General features: G+C 52.4%; 1 protein-coding gene across 3 annotated transcripts in view; it reads left to right on the top strand.

Annotated features, from left to right (window-relative positions):
* The window catches only part of CABIN1 (calcineurin binding protein 1), a 151,211-nt gene that overhangs the window by 25,362 nt on the left and 107,315 nt on the right, over nt 1-18,534 (top strand). For all 3 annotated transcript variants that reach the window (XM_040619499.1, XM_040619498.1, XM_040619500.1), the window contains exons 9-18: nt 2,423-2,709; nt 3,791-3,959; nt 6,707-6,843; nt 7,405-7,622; nt 8,945-9,023; nt 9,612-9,799; nt 10,648-10,800; nt 12,011-12,205; nt 16,226-16,468; nt 17,993-18,149. In XM_040619499.1, the coding sequence (XP_040475433.1) occupies nt 2,423-2,709; nt 3,791-3,959; nt 6,707-6,843; nt 7,405-7,622; nt 8,945-9,023; nt 9,612-9,799; nt 10,648-10,800; nt 12,011-12,205; nt 16,226-16,468; nt 17,993-18,149 (1,826 nt within the window). The remainder of the gene's footprint in view (nt 1-2,422; nt 2,710-3,790; nt 3,960-6,706; nt 6,844-7,404; nt 7,623-8,944; nt 9,024-9,611; nt 9,800-10,647; nt 10,801-12,010; nt 12,206-16,225; nt 16,469-17,992; nt 18,150-18,534) is intronic.

Genomic DNA, 18,534 nt, shown 5'->3' with positions numbered 1-18,534 from the left:
AATCTTGACTCTTTAAATTTAGCATGCCTTGATAGCAGTGTTCTCATACTCAGGGGCATTGTCCCATAGTGGTCTGTGGCTCCCACCCTGGATCAGACAGACCTGGGGCCAGTCCTGGCACCCCTAAGTGGGTGACCTGGGATGCTACATGCCACTTTTTTTTTTTTTTTTTTAAAGATTTTATTTATTTATTTGACAGAGAGAGACAGCCAGCGAGAGAGGGAACACAAGCAGGGGGAGTGGGAGAGGAAGAAGCAGGCTCCTAGCAGAGAATCCTGATGTGGGGCTCAATCCCAGAATGCCGGGATCACGCCCTGAGCCGAAGGCAGACGCTTAACGACTGAGCCACCCAGGCGCCCCGCTACATGCCACTTCTAAAAGCAGGGAGAACAACCCTCACTTACAGAGTTGTGATAGTGAAATAAACAGCGGCAGGCCAGCACAGAACTAGCATTTCTGTACACACTCAGGAGGGGCTGGCTTTTGATCTGTGGTACAACTGCCTGTGTATGTTAGTGTCCCAGGAATGTCTTCCCGCCCGGACCCTGACATGGTCAGGAAGTTGGGGCTACTCTCAGACTCTTGTCAGATGCCCTTCCCATTATTTTGTCAGCTGGGTCAGGAGCCCCATCCTGTCTGAGTGTGGACTCCCTAGCTGAGACATTTGGGAGTTTGGGAAGAGCCCTGAGTGCCTCCCCGTTACAGAGCAGGAGGGGAACGCCTGAAAACGCTGGAGAGGGCTGGAGAAGGTCCTGGCGATAGCACTAGAGAAGTTGTGAACTGGTGTCACGGCCACCCTCATACACAGGGAAGGCCAAAGGGAAGCATGAGGGAGATGGGCTCGGCTGGAGGAAGCCTTGCTTGGCAGTGAAGTCTGGGACTGGGTTACTAGAGGAACGGTGTACAGTCCCTCTCTGGGAGGAAAAGGGGTTGCGCTTTTAAAATAACCACAGTCTGTCGTAGGGCTGGGTACACTTCTCCCGCAAATGACCAGGTGGTAAATGCTTTAGGCTTTGTGGGCCAGGTACCGTCTCTGTTGTGTATTCTTCTTGGGGTGTGTGTGTATGTGTGTGAGTGTATGTGTGTTGTATGTAACAACCCTTTAGCTGGCTCTTAGCTTGTGGGCTATATAAAACAGGCTGTGGGCCACGGTTTGCCACCCTTTGGTCTATTCAGTGCCCACTAGACAAGGCACGAGTAAATGAAATTGTGTACTTAAAGCATTAGATGTAAGATTCTTCCCCGGGTGCATGTAGTGTTTACTGAAGACAGGGAAAGAACTGGTAGGAGATCCCTTCCATTCCTAGGAGCCTCTGTTTGGTTAGATTCTGGATTTTAGATCTTCCATTTTCATTCTATCCTCAGCATTTACTGGATGCCAGCTTCATGCCAGGCACCAGGCCCTGTGCTGGGGACTCAGCATGGTGGGCGTGGTCCCTCTTTGGGGGCGATCTGAGGGGTAGTCAGTCATCCAGAAGAAAAGGCACATGCCCCAAGCTGATGAACCCTTTGAAGAGAGGAGCACAGCACCTTGGGGGGAGCTCATAATGGGGTCTGCACTGCTTTGGGAGTCAGGGAAGGCTTAGGTACTGGAGCTAGAGTCTGACAGAGGAGTGACATTGACCTGGCAGAGAGGCTGGGATCAGGGTGAGGGCCTAGTTTTGGGGCAGAGAGAAGCCTGTGCAAAGGTCCTGTGGTATCCAGGGGTCTGATTTTGTTTGCAGAACTGAAAGAAAGCTATCATGGTGGGAGGGTCGGGGTGAGGGTGGGGTGTGAGATGAGGCCAGGTGTGTTGGCTAGGTCAGGCCATGCAGCACCATGAGGCTGAGGGTGTGGTGTTTAGCCTGAGAACATGGGAAGCCATTCAGAGATGGGTGAATGGATATATCATACCACATCATATCATACCACAGTGCAACAAATAACACAATGTAAAACATGAAGCAAGAGACTCTACAACAACACACGGCACCACAATAAAACACACACGTGAAGCAACACCTATCGCACAGCATACAGCATAGCACATAATAAAACACACAATGGTCTTGGTGTGTGGGGACTCACAGATGATTTAAAAATTCGGCTTTGTAGGGAAGTAGCTTTTGAAGTGAGTCAGTGGTTTTCATGCCTGTCTGGTGGCGTCTGAAGGTGCCTGGGGCAGGGGTGCTTCAGGGCTTGGGCCAGGTTGAGGGGAGGAGGCTGCTGGGCTCTGCTCCCGCTTGGTCTGTCCCATCTCAGTGGTTTTAGACTCAGGATTTTGTCCGTAACCGCGATGACAAAACCATGAGCGCTCCTGCTTGCCCTCATGGAGATGGCAGCCTTGGGGCCATCTCTGCTGCCTCTCCATAGACCAGCTGGCCCTGTGCTTGGAACACCCAATGCTGGGTGCTGACCAGGTGCGGTGACCCTCTCCCTGCAGCTGGAAGTGCCTGGGAGAGAGTTTGCTGGCCATGTACAACCACCTCACCACCTGTGAGCCTTTGCGGCCCAGCCTTGGCAAGAGGATTGACCTGTCCGACTACCAGGACCCCAGCCAGCCTCTGGTGTCTTCTGTGGTGGTGGCACCTGTCAGCGTGATCCAGCCCAGCCCCGTCACCGCCAGCCCGGCTGTGGCTGTGGCAGAACCTGTGCTCTCCTATGCCCCCGTGGCCGCGGCCAGCTTCCCACTGCACAGTCCCAGCCTATTGGAGACCGGCGTGCCTGTGGGTAAGGAGACCTCCTGGGGTCAGCTTTTGGAGAGGCCCCATTTGTGGGGCAGGAGTAGGTGTTGGGGTGCCCTGGCCTCCCCAGAGGGATAGGTCTTGCTGATGCTTCTGGCCCAAGGTTTATTAAGTGGGAGCCCCCCAGCTCTGCAGGGGAGGCTGGGCTGCTCATAGGGCTGTGGCTGGTTAGGAGCCACTTCAGCAATGAGGCCCCTGAGGGGAGGAGGTCAGAGCTCAGAAATGCAGCTTGGGACTGCTCAACTCCTGGCTGCCAAGTCCTGGCGGAGGGGGCAGGGGGCGCTCCTATCGCTTGTAACATGTGAGCTGGTGGGGCCCTCTGCTGGTCCTGCTCTGTTGCTGGCCATGCACTGCTTGTAGGACGCTGAGTTTTTGGACCTTAAGAAAGTCAGCAAAGTTACCACTATATGTGGTAGTATATTTTTTAATGGTTTTATTGATTTTTATTATCGATGAAGTGGTAACAAAATTTCAGACAAAAGTTCCCAAGCCTTTTCTTGATTTCTTTGTCCCTGAAAAAAAAAAAAACACTATCTGGCCGTTGAACAAGTTTCTGAATGAATGTGTATATGGTGGTTCTAACTTTTTTTGCTTAATCATACATGACACTCCTCTGCTCTCTGTATAATTCTCATGATTCTCTTGCTCACGTCCTGTCACGGGGTGCTCAGAAGGTCCTGGGGGGTGGGCAGAGTTAGTGTTGCTGCCACTTGCTCTGTCATGTCCCAAGTACACGCACTGATGCACCAGAGGCTGTCACAGCCAGCCGGAGGCGGTTTGGGGGAGGGACTGCTGGAGACCCTGGTGTTCTGTAGCCCTGGAGAGTAATCTTCACATCTGGCTTGTGGGTTCAGGGAATTTGAACAAAGTGTGAGTCAAGTATTTTGAATTTGAAATTAACTCTATTCAGGACTCTTGTTAAAGAAAAGATGGGAGGTCTTTTGAACTTCAGAGATGAAGATGAAACACACTGGTAGAGTTAGAAAATTAGGGGCACTGATGTGCCTGTGTGGTGTGTTTTCTTACCCCTGCCCTTTGTAAGATTTCAGTTTGCACTCTTTGTGAAGGTGATATTTCTGGGGGAGATAAATCCAAGAAAGGAGTAAAGCGGAAGAAGATTGCAGAAGAGAGTGGAGAGACAGCGAAGCGGCGATCTGCCCGTGTCCGAAACACCAAGTGCAAGAAAGAAGAGAAGGTGGACTTCCAGGAGCTTCTGATGAAGTTCTTGCCATCCAGGTACCATGACCACTTTTTCTCATTTGTGGAGACAAGCAAACCTGCAGACCTCTAGCCCACACCATGGATAAAGTTTCTCTTTTCATTGCCTCCCCCTCTTCTGGGCACCTCCTTTGTTTTCCCATAACATCTGTGCCAATGACCAAAGCACAGATCTCACTGGATTGGGGTCATGGGTTTTTCTCACTTCTCCTCCCTTTGAACTTCCTGAAGGTAGGAATCATGACTTACACATCTTTCAGAGAACCAGATACTCCCTGGGCCCTCAGGAGATGGATGGATCACCGAGCTGGATGCCACTCACTCATGTCCTCATGCACACAGAGACACCCACTTGCTGGGAGGCCTAGGGCTGCTGCTTCTTGGGTGCAGACTCTGGGAAACCCCACAGAAGGGAGCACCCGTTCCATTTCAGGAAGTGTGCATGTGCTTGGTTTCTCCAGGCTCAGTAGGGTTCCCTTGAATTCTGAGAAGGAGGAGGACAGGCTTATAAATCCTTCCTTGCTTTCACTAGTTAGTGTTCTCAGAGAAGCCTTATGGGAGGAGAAGGGTCCAGGCTGCCCCTAGCTGGGAGGGGCCTGGGCTCCTGTGCTCCTTAAGTCAGTTTTCACCAGTGCTTCTACTTTTTGTCCTTGTCTCCCAGCTCCTCCAGAGGCTCCAGAACCCTCGATTACTCAACCATCCCAGCCACCATTGTTTATGGCGCCAATGCATGGGCCTAATGCCTAATGCCTCCTCCCCTGCCCTTAGTTGAGTGGAGAGAGCAGCTCTGTTTCTGCTGCTCCATCATCTTGCTGCCGTCTGGCATTTGGTGGACGTTTCTTGTCTGCTGGGGCTTCCTCTCCTATCCCCTGTACCTTTTATGCCTTCACAGTTTTCAGGAGTGGAGTTTGGGAGCTAACCATGTGTGTTCAGTATGCATCCTTTTTTTTTTTTTTTTGAAGATTTTATTTATGTATTTGACAGAGAGAGAGGGAGGGAGACCAAACCAAGGGAATGGCAGAGGGAGAGGGAGAAGCAGGCTCCCCACTGAGCAGGGAGCCTGATGTAGGGCTCGATCCCAGGCCCCTGGGATCATGACCTGAGCCAAAGGCAGACATTAAAGTGACTGAGCCACCCAGGCATCCCCTTCAATATGCATCTTTAACCAGGAGTCCTAAGCTGGTGGTTTGGCGTGTGACAGTTTATTTTTAGGGGTGACAACATCCACGTGCAAGAGGAGGAGCTAGAAGCTTTAGGTGGATTGTGAATCCATTTTACAATAATATTCCCAGTTTTCCTCATTTGTTGCCTTTCTTTCTGGGGTGAAAGTGAAGTGCTTGCAAATCAAGGTTGTTCTGTGTAAGTGGAGGACACAGTTTGTGCTCTGATAAATTTCTCCTCAGGGTTAGTGCCAGGAGCAGGTCTCCCTTCAGGAGAGCTGCAGGATGGGGCTGTTGTTGCTGATGCCAAGGGATCTGAGTGACCCATCATTTCTCCATCTTCCCCTCAGCCCTGCTGAAAGGGTCTTACTCTTTTTTTTTTTTTTTTAAGATTTTATTTATTTATTAGAGAGAGAGAACAAGAGACCACAAGCAGGGGGAGCGGCAGAGGGAGAGGGAGAAGCAGGCTCCCTGATGAGCAGGGAGCCCAACTCGGGGCTCGATCCCAGGACCCTGGGATCGTGACCCAAGCCGAAGGCAGACACTTAACTGACTGAGCCACCCAGGCACTCTAAAAGTTTTTTAAAAGTAATCTCTACATCCAACGTGGGGCTTGAATTTATAACCCGAGATCGAGAGTTACATGCTCTACTCACTGAGCCAGCCAGGCGCCCCTCTTGCCCTCTTTATGTGGAAGGCCTCCGTTATCTTTATTTTAATTGTTGGTTCCTGTGTCTGCTTCTTCGAATGGCCGGGCAGGGACAATGTGAGAGCTTGCCCAGAGTAGTCACCCTGGGGGTGTGCGTGTGCATAAATAAATGAAGCCATTGAAGAGTGCCCTGTTTTATGTGTTTATGCCCCAGGGCTGCTTGGTTGAGGGGAAGCTACAGGTTGGCCAAAACGTGGTCCTTGGAAAGTACTGAAAGAATGGTCCTCCCCAGGCCCAGGGCTTTGTGGGGAGCCATGGAGGGCCCACGCTCGGAAGGGGCTTCTGTGCCCCCATACTCCACTCACCCCACTTTCTCCTTGCTTGTTGGGCTCCCCTTAGTCTTAGAACCTACCTGGTGCTCTTCTGGCCTGTGCCTCTCCACCTGTCCCTGTCCTGCTTCTTTGCACAGCCACATCTTTTCCTCCTCCACTGTCAGCATGGACATTATCCTCTCTGAGAAGCCTTCCTGATTCAGCTCTCCAAAGGACGTTCCCTGTGACCCTCTGTCTTAAGCACTCTGTGGTGGTTGGTCCTTATTTGGGCTCTTTGTTTCTGTGTTTCTGTTAATTGTCTGTCTCTCCCATTTAGAAGGCAAGCTTACTATGGGCAAGCTTTGCCATACTCTCAGCTGAATTCCAGGGCCTGACACATGCTCAGTAATCAATAGTCCTGTTGGTGGAATGACCGAACGAGTGAGGGTATGGATGAGATGCCAGCTCACAAAGGCATGGAAAGAGGCAGAGCCTCCCGGAGGCCTGGATTTTGGACCCCTCCGTCCACTTGCTGATTGGCGTCTTCTTCTGTCTTGCTCTTTCATTTCTCTAATTGGAAGAATTCAAGTGCTCATGTCAGAATGTGTTGGTATGGGTTTTGTGATTTTGGTGTGTTCCATGCAGGCTAAGAAAGCTGGACCCCGAGGAGGAAGATGACCCATTTAATACTTACGAAGTCCAGTCAGAAGCCAAACTGCAGAGCTTCCCGAACATTGGCCCTCACCGATTGTCATACGATTCGGCTACGTTCATGGAGTCTGGTAGGAATTGAGCAACTTGATCAGTCACTGTTGGGAAGTCTTCCTCCCATTATCCTATAGCCTGCTTAGGTTTTGTTCTGGGAGAATGGTTCTGAGATGATATTTAAAGCATGGTCAGGGGTTTGCGTTTATTTGTCTTGGGCCTGAGCTCCGTGGTCCGCTGGGAGGTCTGCTGAAGTGTTAGGCTCATACTTGACCATGCTCCCTGAAGGATGTGTGCTTCCCGCTGAAGCCGGGGGCGTGGCTTTGCACGTCAGCGCCCGTGACATAGCTGTTGAGTGCGCATCCTGAGGCAGACGTGCAGGCTGGCCCTTTAGTACCCACCGCAGATCCGGGGTGGGGGGCAGAGAGGCTTGCTCCCAGCCGGTGAGGGCTGCAGGCAGGGTTGGGGCCCAGCAGCCTGGCCTCAGCACCACCGTGTGGGAGGACACAGGCGCTCTTCTGCCTCTGCCCCCGCCCTGCCCCGCCCCACCCCTGCCTCTCTCTTCTCCCAAAGAAAACGGGAGACGCTGGCATGAAAGGTGCTTCCTGCAAGTCAGCCGTTTCTCCCTCCCCGGGCAGAGAAGCAGGACGTACATGCATTCCTGTTGGAGAACCTGACCAACGGGGGCATCCTGGAGCTGATGATGCGCTACCTGAAGAGCATGGGCCATAAGTTCCTGCTGAGGTGGCCGCCGGGCCTGACGGAGGTTGTGCTCAGCATCTATCACAGCTGGAGGAGGCACAGCACCAGCCTGCCCAACCCGCTGCTGAGGGACTGCAGCAACAAGCACATCAAGGTCTGGGCGGGGGCCTCCGGAGGGCTGGGGCCGGGGGGTGGGCGCGTGGACCTTCTCTGGGTCTGGGGTTGCTGTCCCATTGAGCCTGCTCGGCTGCATCCATTTGTGGGCCGGAACCTGGGCCTCTGGGGAGTCATGGGACCTGGTTTGTGTCTAGAGAGATCCCTGGTGGCTGAGTGGAGGCTGTACTCGGAGGTGAGAGTGGGCACGGGGCCATTAGAAGGCTGTTGCCGGGCGAGTGACAGTGATGGCAGTGGGGTGGAAGGTTCTGGAGGTAGAGCTGACAGGATGAGCTGTAGGTGGAGGTGAGGGAATGAGATGGTGGACAGGGCTTCTAGGGCTGGCCCAGGCACCAGGGCTGGTGGTGGGATGGCTTACCGAGGTGGAGGAGAGCCAGTGGAGAGAGTGGGCTAAAGTGAAACATTCAGCTGTGTTCCAGGTACCAGGGACTGTTGCCAATTTTTTTAGCGGGTGAGAAGATAGAAGTGCAGAGACTAAATAGGTTGCTTAGGGAAGTGGTGGGGCCCGCTGTCAGAAGGGGGCTGACCCAGGCTCATCCTACCCGCTGACTGCACTCCGTACCCCAGGCTCCTCCATTCGGAGCTTCCTGAGGCTCAAGGGAACACTGGATGCTCTGGTCCCCTTCTCCTGTTACAGGAGGAAGGCTGGATGCCCGGGAGGGTGCACTGGGAGCCTTTAGAGTCCATCTGGTGGTCTTTCTGGCTGGGGGCACAGAAGGTAGAAGAGCTCAGGGGGTTTGGCAGGTCCTGAGGGCCATGTGAGTCCGTACGCCCTCCACAGGGACAGCTCAGGGACTGCATCCTGCCAGTTGCTGCCCATTAGGCCTGCTCCCTGAGGAGCAGTGTGAAGTGGCTGGAGGAGGTGAGGCTTTGGTCTCCAGACCAACCAGGTTGGTTATTTCTCAGCTTTGCCCACTTGGCAGGTGCCTCCTTATTGCTGAACCTCAGCTTCCTTGTGACTGTGGAGGTGATGTCTTACCCAGCCACTTTTAAGGCTTGAGTCCTATAGTATGGATGCAGCATCAGGCCTGACATTTGGCAGGTGACAGAGCTGCTTCTTCCATAGGCCTGTCCCTTAGGACTGAAGACAGGTCTCCAGCTCCTCCCAAGTCTTGTCCCAGTGTAGATCCATGTGCCTCTTTTTATGTCCTGGCAAGTAGCCACTGATTATAAAATGGAAAGTAGATTGAAGAAAGAATTATATCTTTATCAAAGTAAGTTTTAGTTTCATTTCGTCCCATGCCTCACCGTTTGATGCTTCTTTGTGACTCCATTCCTGACCTTCTGGTGCCTGTCCTGCAGGATATGATGTTGATGTCTCTCTCCTGCATGGAGCTCCAGCTGGACCAGTGGCTGCTGACCAAGGGCAGAAGTTCTGCAGGTAGGAGTCATTCTGTATTCTGTCGTAGGAGTAATTTTCTCAATCCTCAGCAGCCAGGAGGAAATGGGAGTGGGGAGCCTGACCTGTGGAATTCAGACTTATATCTGCAGTGGCCACATTTCCTGGGTTGGCTTGTTGGACTAGGGAAAATCCAGGGTCTTAGAGAAATCCTTCGGACACTCAAGAAGTAGTTAGTTATAGCTGAGCCCCCAGAGGGAGCCACCTGCCTGCTTTTTCTGTTATTCAGGATTAAAGTAAGTAGGATCTCAGATTTCTCAAGTTATCACCTGACACTTTATGTGTCCCAATAAGTTCCTAGATGATGTGACTCATTCTGACTTTTAAACCACTACCTGGTAAACAAAGTTCAGTATGTAAAATGTGGGCCCTTGGGGTCTCTGCATCTCTGTCTGATTTGTCTGACTTCTCTGATGCTTGCCACTTGAAGGGCTGTAAGGCTCCAGGGGGCTCAGGGTACTCCTGACACTAAAGCAGGTGTGGTGAGGGCTAAGGGCAACCTCTAGGGAGCAGAAGGGTGGCTGAAATGTGCACATGAAGTTGACTTGTTCTGGCCTGAATGGTTTTCAGTGTCTCCTCGGAACTGCCCTGCTGGTGTGGTGAATGGCAGGTTTGGGCCTGATTTCCCAGGAACCCACTTCCTGGGGGACCTCCTACAGTTGTCGTTTGCCTCATCCCAGCGGGACCTGTTTGAGGATGGCTGGCTGGAGTTTGTGGTCCGCGTTTATTGGTTGAAGGCTCGGTTCCTGGCACTGCAGGTTGGTTCTGTGGTCAGCATTCCCTGATACCCAAAGGGAAGGGAGAGAGCTGGATGTATTGTTGAGGATATGCGTGCATGTGCACACGTGACACCTGCCCGGCGCTGGGCTCAGCGTGACGAAGTGGGATGTGGTGGGGAATCTTGAGCCTCAGATATCCCAGCATGCCCCCCAGTCTGTACAGCATGTCAGCACGACCACAGAGCTCTGGAAGGGACCTCCTGTGCACCCTGTCGACCTCCTCACTCAGGATTGCCTTGGGGTCTTGAACCCTTTGCCTTTGTTTTCCTGAGAGTGCCTGAATGAGTGCACAAATGGATCCAGAGCTTTCTAGAAGGGAAAACCACCTATCTTGTATGAATTCTTAGAAGGCTTCTCAGAGCCTGGTCTGGATGGCCAGGGTGCACTGGCTGTTACCCAGCACCTCACATGGAGGTACCTGGTGCACTGTGGTAGAATGAGTAAGATGGTCATAGTTGGTTCTGGAATTAGGACAGGCCTAGGTTCTAACCCTGGCTCTGCTATTTATTTGCTCATGATCTTGAACAAGACACTCAGCCATCCTCAAGTGTCCTCAGTGTCTTCATCTGCAACATAGAGTTAAAGATACCTTTCCTTAGAACTGTGGTGTGAAGTAATCATTTGTTCGTTCATTCATTCATTCAACAAATACTTGTTGAGCCCCAGGTGTGTGCCAGGCCCCCTTTTAGAATGTGTAGTAGTCACTGGACAAAACCGCCCTCTTGGTGCCTACAGTCTAGTGGGATCAGGCAGATAAGGCACATGGCACAGCACAGGCAGTTTCCTTCCTTCTGCCCCTATCCCTCGACTGCTTTTCCTCTGACCAGGGAGACATGGAGCAGGCCCTGGAGAACTATGACATCTGCACAGAACTGCTCCAGAGCTCCACTGCCATCCAGGCTGAGGCAGGGACTGAGCAGAGAGACATCATCATCCGCCTGCCCAACCTCTACAATGATTCAGTCGTTTCCTTGGAGGAGGTGAGTGGGAGTTACTTAATGGGGTTTTCTTGGTCAAAGATTTATTCTGGGTTGGCCCAGTTAGACCAGGCCTGCCGTGTCCCTGTGGAGCAGGAGAGTGGCCCATGCGCTGATCGGGGCTCCTTCCTTCCAGGGTAGGGTGAAGGGGGGGCCTGGGTGAGGCAGCCCTGGTGCATGAGGGCACCTTGGACTCACAGGCACACCCCTCTGAGGGAAAGCTCGTCTGGCTGGCAGAGGGCAGGAATGGAGGGAGGCCTTCCCCGGTAAGATCTAGAGTGATCATTGCTCAGCTCTCTGGGCTGCATGCTGCAACAGCTCCAGCAGGATTAGAGGGAAACTGCTGCAGAAGCCTGCAGTGCTGGTCTGGCAGTGGGTTGGGTCAGTAGTACGGGGCACATATGTCAGGCTCTGCCCGGTTCTGATCCTGTTCTTACTGCGCAGCCTCAGACCCCGCCACGTTCCACAGCTATGACATGTCCACAACAGCTGAGTGGCCTTCAGACTCTGACAGAATTTTAATTTTCTGGGCAAGGCCAAGTGCAGTGCCCCTGCTGCCTTCGTTCTGGGGGTCATAGCAGAATTCCTGCGAGGAGAGGATTCTGTGGGTCAATGCTGTGTGTCAGTCTCTGGACCAGGGCTCGCGCAAGTCTCCAGTGGCTTCTGGTTCCTTGGTTCCAGGAGTCTGGTTCGCTGTCCAAGTATTTTGGGAGAGAATTTTCTGAAACCTCTCTGTTTTTGGGGTAGTTTTTGTTTTTTGCTATTTTTGTAAGGTACTTAAGTAATCTCTATACCCAAGGCGGGGCTTGAATTCACGACCCTGAGATTAAGAGTCACGTACTCCTCTGACTTTGCCAGCTAGGCGCCCCATTTTTTGCTTTGTTTGTATTTAAAAGAATTGAGTGCCTTGACCTTAATAGAAGTACTTTTTTTTTTTTTAAGATTTCATTTTTTATTTATTTGATAGAGAGCATGCACAAGCAGGGGCAGCGGCGGGTAGAGGGAGACGGAGGAGCACCCTAACAACTGAGCCATCCAGGCGCTACCTAATAGAAGTACTTTTTATAAAGCATTTGTTTAATGTAAATGCTGGTGTACTAATAGGGAGTCTACTTCCGTACTCCTCAACTGGGTCTAGTAGATGCAGACACTGGCCGGATTCAGAGAGGATGTGAGGGTTTGTCATTGAGCAGCATGTCTGGGCCTTTTCCAGATTGATAAGAACCTGAAGTCGCTGGAGCGGTGCCAGTCCCTGGAGGAGATTCAGCGGCTCTACGAGGCTGGGGACTATAAGGCCGTCGTGCATCTGCTTCGCCCCACCTTGTGTACCAGTGGATTTGACCGGGCTAAACACCTGGAGTTCATGACTTCTATTCCGGAGAGGCCGGCCCAGCTGCTGCTGCTGCAGGTGTGTGCTGCCACGGTCCCCCTTGCCCTGATCTCGTACCTTCTTTGCTTGGTTGTGAGTTTCTTCTCTGGAGGCTTTGACGTGGCCCTCAAGAACACGCACCTAGAAGAGAAAAATGGGAGTAAAAACTGCTGACTGGCACCCAGGAAGATGCTAGTTAGAAGACGCGGTCAAGACTGGGGGAGAGCTGGAACCTAGGAGTGCAGGTTCCAGGGTTCTGTGTGGCTCAAGGTGAGCCAATACTTGAATCGGATTGTCTGCCTGGCAGACGAGGAAGGATGAGTAGTCAGGATGGCACCCATTGATCCACCTGTTTGTTCATCTGCCTGTCTTTTTATATTACCTTTGAAATTAAGTCTTGAGTAGATGTTAAAATAGACAAACTATACAGTATAATCAAGATCAAATAAATACCCATGTACAATCACGTGGTTGAGAAAAAAAGAACACCACTGAGCTGCCTCCGTGCCTGCCTTCTTCAGGAGGTGAACACTTACTGAGCACTGGGCATCAGGATCTGCTGGGTGCCAGGCAGTTACTCAGTCTCTCTGTGCCTTGCTTCCTCATCTCTAGAATGGAGATGATCGTTGTCCATCCCTCAGATGCCCACTGCAGGGCTTCTACAAGTTAGTGTGTGTTGGCACCATGCCTGGCATGTAGCAAGTGCCGTATGGGTGGGTGCTGGCTCTCGCCCGTGCTGTCATCCTTGGGAAGCGTGGGGTTGGATGATAAACACGGATGGTTATAAACATGATGTGCTTAGGGGCATTGGGTGGTCTGGTGTCCTGTCTCTTATGGTCCACACACTAATCACGTTCTATTTATTATCTTATTGGGTCCTTCCCCTTCAATTTGGAAAGAGAGCCCAATCTTCTCCCAGGCTTTTTGCTCCCATTATGTGAGACATTTCAATTAACTTTCTTTTTTTTTTTTTTCTTATATCTAGCTTTTTTTTTTTTTTTTTTTTAAGATTTTATTTATTTATTTGACAGAGAGAGAGAGACAGCCAGTGAGAGAGGGAACACAGGCAGGGGGAGTGGGAGAGGAAGAAGCAGGCTCCCAGCAGGGAGCCTGATGTGGGACTCAATCCCAGGACTCTGGGATCACGCCCTGAGCCGAAGGCAGATGCTTAACGACTGAGCCACCCAGGCGCCCCTCAATTAACTTTCTTGAACTGGGAAATAGTTAAGAGGTGCAGCTGTAGAAGCAGATGAAGGCATCTCCATCCTGGTGAAAGGGGAGGATAGAGTTGGTTCTGGGAAGGGAAGGGAGGGTGGGAGGGAGGGAGGGGGAGGAAGGGAGGTTCCAGTTCCTGGCAGGGGAGGGTCAGGCTGGCCCATGCCGAGATCAAGGGATGAGATGTGTCTGACCTCAGTTACCATGGAAGTTACCATGGGGGTGGGTGGGGGGGAACGGAGGAGTGTCCAGCGTGGCTGCCTATGGAAGGGATGGCTGGGTGTACTAGGGAGGCCATTAGTTGGGGAGAAGGAGGGAGAGGCTAGACCCCACTGCACCTGTTAAGATGGCCCCAGTGTTGAGATGTCAGTCTGCTTCTGTCGTCCAGGGCCCCTGGGCGTGGCAGGGCACTCCACTGATGGGTTGGACGGGCATTAATACCTGAGAGGGCTGGGCCAACTGCTGTGGAAGCACCTGGTTTTTATTTTGAGGACAAGTGACTGTTGGTTTTTCCTCAATTTCCCATTGAGGGGGGTCTGTTTTCTTGTTGATTTAGAGTACGTTTTACATTTTAAAGATATTCTTTCTTTTATCAAATGTTGCAAATATTTTTTCTCAGGTTGCTTTTATTTATATTTTTATTTTAATGTTTTTTTATTATATTATGTTAGCCACCATACAGTGCATCCCTGGTTTCTGATGTAAACTTCGATGATTCATTAGTTGCATATAACACCCAGTGCACCATGCAATATGTGCCCTCCTTACTACCCATCACCAGTCTATCCCATTCCCCCACCCCACTCCCCTCTGAGGCCTCAACTTGTTTCTCATAGTCCATAGTTTCTCATGCTTCATACCCCCTTCTGATTACCCCCCCTTTCAGGTTGCTTTTAAATTGTGGCTTTTTTTTTTTTTTGACGTGTAAGAGTTTTGAATTTTATGTTGTTAAATCTTATGATATTTTTAAAAGTTTGCGATTTTGTTCATTATGCTTAGATAGCCTTTCCAAGAACGGAAGAATATTCGTCCACTCATTCCACATACATGGATTGAGTTCCTGTAGTGTGGTTGGCACTGGACAGGGGAGAGAGGCCCCCTTTGGCCAAACCTCTGTTTTAGAAGGGAGGCAGACAAGAAGCATGTCAACGAATAGATAAAAAGTATATTTGCCTTTGCTTTCTTCTAGTGGTGTGTGACTTTTGCATTTATTGTGCTTCATCTAGCTTTCCTGGAATGTGTCTGTGGAGGGGTCTGATTTGGAATCTTCCCTTCTAGCGGTATGATGGCTCTCTTTCCTTGTTTAGGCAAGCTGCTTTTAATGTTCTTCGATATAATTCTGTAGTTTTTTTCTGGTTCAATTGATTCTAAGTTCTTGGTATTTTTGGTTGCGACTTTGAGCAGGATCTTTTTGTTGGTCATTATATTTTCTAACTGTACATTTCTGGTTTATAGGAACCCTGTTGATTTTTGCATGTTTATTTTAAATCTATCCACTTTGCTGCATTCCCATTATTTCTGATAGTTTCTGCTTGTTTGGGGTAGATGATCATGTTGCCCCCAGTCGGCGGTGATTTGGTCTCCTCATTTGTTGGCAGTTATTCTTGTGCTTTTGAGCTCTTTCTAGCCCTGAGCCCTGGGGATTATGTCACATTAGAGCACTGCTGGTGGGTCCTTGTCTTGTCCCTGACTTTCATGGCAGCGCTGGCTGCACTTTCATGTCTATAATCTTTATCCTGCTACAGAATAAGCCCCTGCCCCTTGCGTGATTGGTGTTTGATCCGGAGGGGTCAGCTGGGGCCTTTGGGTTCCATGTCTGTGCCCCATAGGCTGCTTCATGCCTCTGGCCTCCTGCTAAAGAGTGTTGGCTTTCTCTAAAGAAGCACAGGCCCCGTTTTCCTGGCAATTAGGGCTTTTAAGTTGGGGGTAGTTTTGATCTGTGTTCAGACATGGCAGCGCATCCCAAAGGCAGTTTGGGGCACCCCTGTCTGTCACTTCGGAGGGTGGCAGCGGCGTCCATTGTGTGGGGCTGTGGCCCGGCCTCAGCTGCAGCAGGGGCAGAGCCTGACAGGGCACCGGGCAGCAGGTGCTTCCTGCTGCTCTAACAGGCCGCCTGCCCCATCTGCACATTCACAGCCAGCCTGAGTTTCCCCACACGGCAGCATGGGGATGAAAGCAGCTGAGACTGAGATGCTTAAGTGGGTTATGTTCTAGAGCAAAAGGAGAGGGAGCTGCACAAAAAGCGATGGCTCCCAAAGAGGATGTTTTAAAATCGCGTGGTGTGCTGAGAGCTCCTGCACGTGCCGAGCGGGCTAGTACAGCAGCCCAGTTCCTGCTCCCAGTACCTTGCTCCACCTGCGTACCTAGGGACAGCGGGGACTCTTCGAACCGTGACCTCAGCGCTGCCTGGCTGGTTGCCCTCCTTCACAGAGAGAGTCCCTCCCTGGCAGCCTGCCCTCCCTGCTGAGACCCCTCCAGAGCCACGGTGCCAGATGAGTGCATGACCGGGTGGCCTGGGGCCCGGTGGCTCGGGGTGAGAGCTGACAGAGGTGCTGGGGTCACTCAGTCTCACCTTGGCTGCTCGCCGGCTCTGTGGCCTCATCTGTGTCCCAGCTTCATAAATGAGGAAACTGGGGTACAGAGGTCAAGCCCCTTTCTGAAAGCCCTCTGGCTAGCACACGCCATGCTGTGCCTGCCCTCACAGATGCCTCAAGGCCTGTGGAAAGCCTCCGCTTCCCCTCTTTTTGGACTGCCCCTCAGTCCTGAGGACCAGGCATGGAGAGTGCCATCATGGTCCTCTAGTGGTATGCCCTCCTCCACCTCCTCGCCCCTCCCTGTGCTCAGGACTCCTTGCTCCGGCTAAAGGACCACCGACAGTGTTTCGAGTGCTCTGACGTGGCTTTGCACGAGGCTGTCCAGCAGATGGTGAATGCGAGTGAGTCTGCAGCCAAGGAGGAGTGGGTGGCCACGGTGACCCAGCTGCTGCTGGGCATTGAGCAGGCACTCTCGGCTGACAACAGTGGCAGCATCCTGAAGGAATCGTCTTCCTCCACTGGCCTCACCCGGCTCACCAACAATCTCATCCAGGTAACCTGCCGCTCCTTCTTGCGGACATCCCCTTGCTTCATAGTTCACCGGCTTTGCTACAACCTAGGCATCCCAAGGGGATGTGTTGGCTTCTCTGGCTGCAGGAAGCGGGCACCTCAGGTGGCAGGTGGCAGGTGGCTGTGCACTGGCTGCACAGCTCCCTGGGGCTGGTCGGGTCTGGGGGGTGGAGAGTGCTGAGCACTTGGCACCACAGGGTTCTTCCAGACCACCCCTCCCCAAGGGGTGGAATCAGACTCAGAGCAGGAGGCCCTGACATGAGTGCAGTGAGCCGGAGGTGGGGCTGGGGCTGGAACCCCAGGTCCTCTGTGTCCCCACCGGGGCTTTCCACCACACCACATCAGCCTGGCTCTCAGAGCTAAGGGTGGTCACAGCACTCCATGTTGTCCAGGTGAGCTTCATACGAGGGAACCTTCCTTAAGCTTTTTTTCCTGACAACAACTACTCAGGCCGTCAACAGGTCCTGCCAAATCCATGTCCTTAATGTCCACATTCTTTGTTTCTCCTCTCCGTCTGCAGTGCTCTGCCTTAGCCCAGGCCACCACTGTCTCCTCTTTGAACTGTGCAGTTTGCTCCCTGCAGTCCTTGCCCCCTCTGCCCTCCCAGTGCAGCCAGCACCCCGACATGGAAATACCAGTGTACTCCTCCCTCTCTTCAGCCCTTCATAGTCCTCCGGGTTGCGCATCACCCAAGGTGCACGATTTCACCCAGCCTCCTTTACTCCTCTTTCCCTTCCTTGGCTGCCTCTGGGCCTCTGCCTGCATGCCTGTCCTCTGCCACAACTCCTGCCCTCTTCAGTATTGGTTCCACCACAGCCACTCACCTGGAGTGTCACCTCCACTCCAGGAAACCTCAGAGTTCTCCCCTGTCCCCACCCCCTCCTCTGCGACCCCACTGTGGCCCTCATTTGCTTTAATTGCAGCGGCCATACTGATTTTGATTCTTAATTTTTTTTTTAAGATTTTGTTTGTTTGTTTATTTGAGAGAGTGAGAGCGAGCAAGCGTGCATGGCAAGCAGAGGGAGGAGCAGAGGGAGAGGGACAGACAAGCAGACTCCATGCTGAGCGTGGAGCCCAGTCCAGGGCTCAGTCTCACAACCCTGAGACCATGACCTGAGCCAAAATCAAGAGTTGGCTGCCTAACCAGCTGAGCCACCCAGGCGCCCCTGATTCTTAACTCTTGAGTGGCTTGTCTGTGGCTCTCTTCCCCCTGTGCTATCAACTCTCCCCTGCCCCACTCATCTCTGTAACCCTCACATCTGGCACGGGCCCAGCACACAGTAGGTGCTGAGGGTGTCAGGAGCTGCACGTGACATGAGGGGGGACTGTCAGAGCTGGCTCCTCTGATGCCTGGGCTTACCTCTGTTGTTGGGCACCCTGGGACTCTGATGATGTGCTAGAATGCTTCTGGGTCAGTGTCCTCACCTCTGCCCTGAGGAGTCATCCCACAGGGTGGGAGGGACAGCTGGCCCGCCTGTGACACCCCCTGTTCTTCTTCGTCTCCCAGGTCATCGACTGCAGCATGGCCGTGCAAGAGGAGCCGAAGGAGCCCCATGTCTCTTCAGTGCTGCCCTGGATCATCCTGCACCGGATCATCTGGCAGGAAGAGGACACCTTCCACTCCCTCTGCCACCAGCAGCAGCTCCAGAACCCAACAGACGAAGGTGGCAGGAAATGGATCTGGGTGGGAGTAGGCCCTGACAGCCTTATCCAGGTTCTGAGTGGACTTAGGGCTAAATCAGCAGGATTCTGTGTGGCACTTAGAAGCAGCAGAAGCTCCTTCAGGGCGCTGATTGTGCAGTGAGGTCAAGAGGCAGTGGTGTGTGGTATTTCATGTCTGGTGCCGGTGGCAACACAGAATGACAGCGTGGCGAGTGCTTACAAGGAGCGCTGACACTGCTCCAGGCAGTCTTACACTTGTGAACACCTTTAATCTCCGAGGCAGCCCTGTGAGGTGGGGCAGCCATGTGCTAGCCCTTGAGCTTAACTGCCACGCTCTGTGGCCCGTACTGGTGTGAGCCCGTCAGGGCGGGAGTGTGGGTGGCTGGA

The sequence above is a fragment of the Ursus maritimus genome, unplaced genomic scaffold, assembly GCF_017311325.1.
Source record: "Ursus maritimus isolate PB19 unplaced genomic scaffold, ASM1731132v1 scaffold_33, whole genome shotgun sequence".
NCBI classification, from domain to species: domain Eukaryota; kingdom Metazoa; phylum Chordata; class Mammalia; order Carnivora; family Ursidae; genus Ursus; species Ursus maritimus.
Note: the sequence above shows the minus strand (reverse complement) of the source record. Positions and strands in the feature narration are given on the sequence as shown.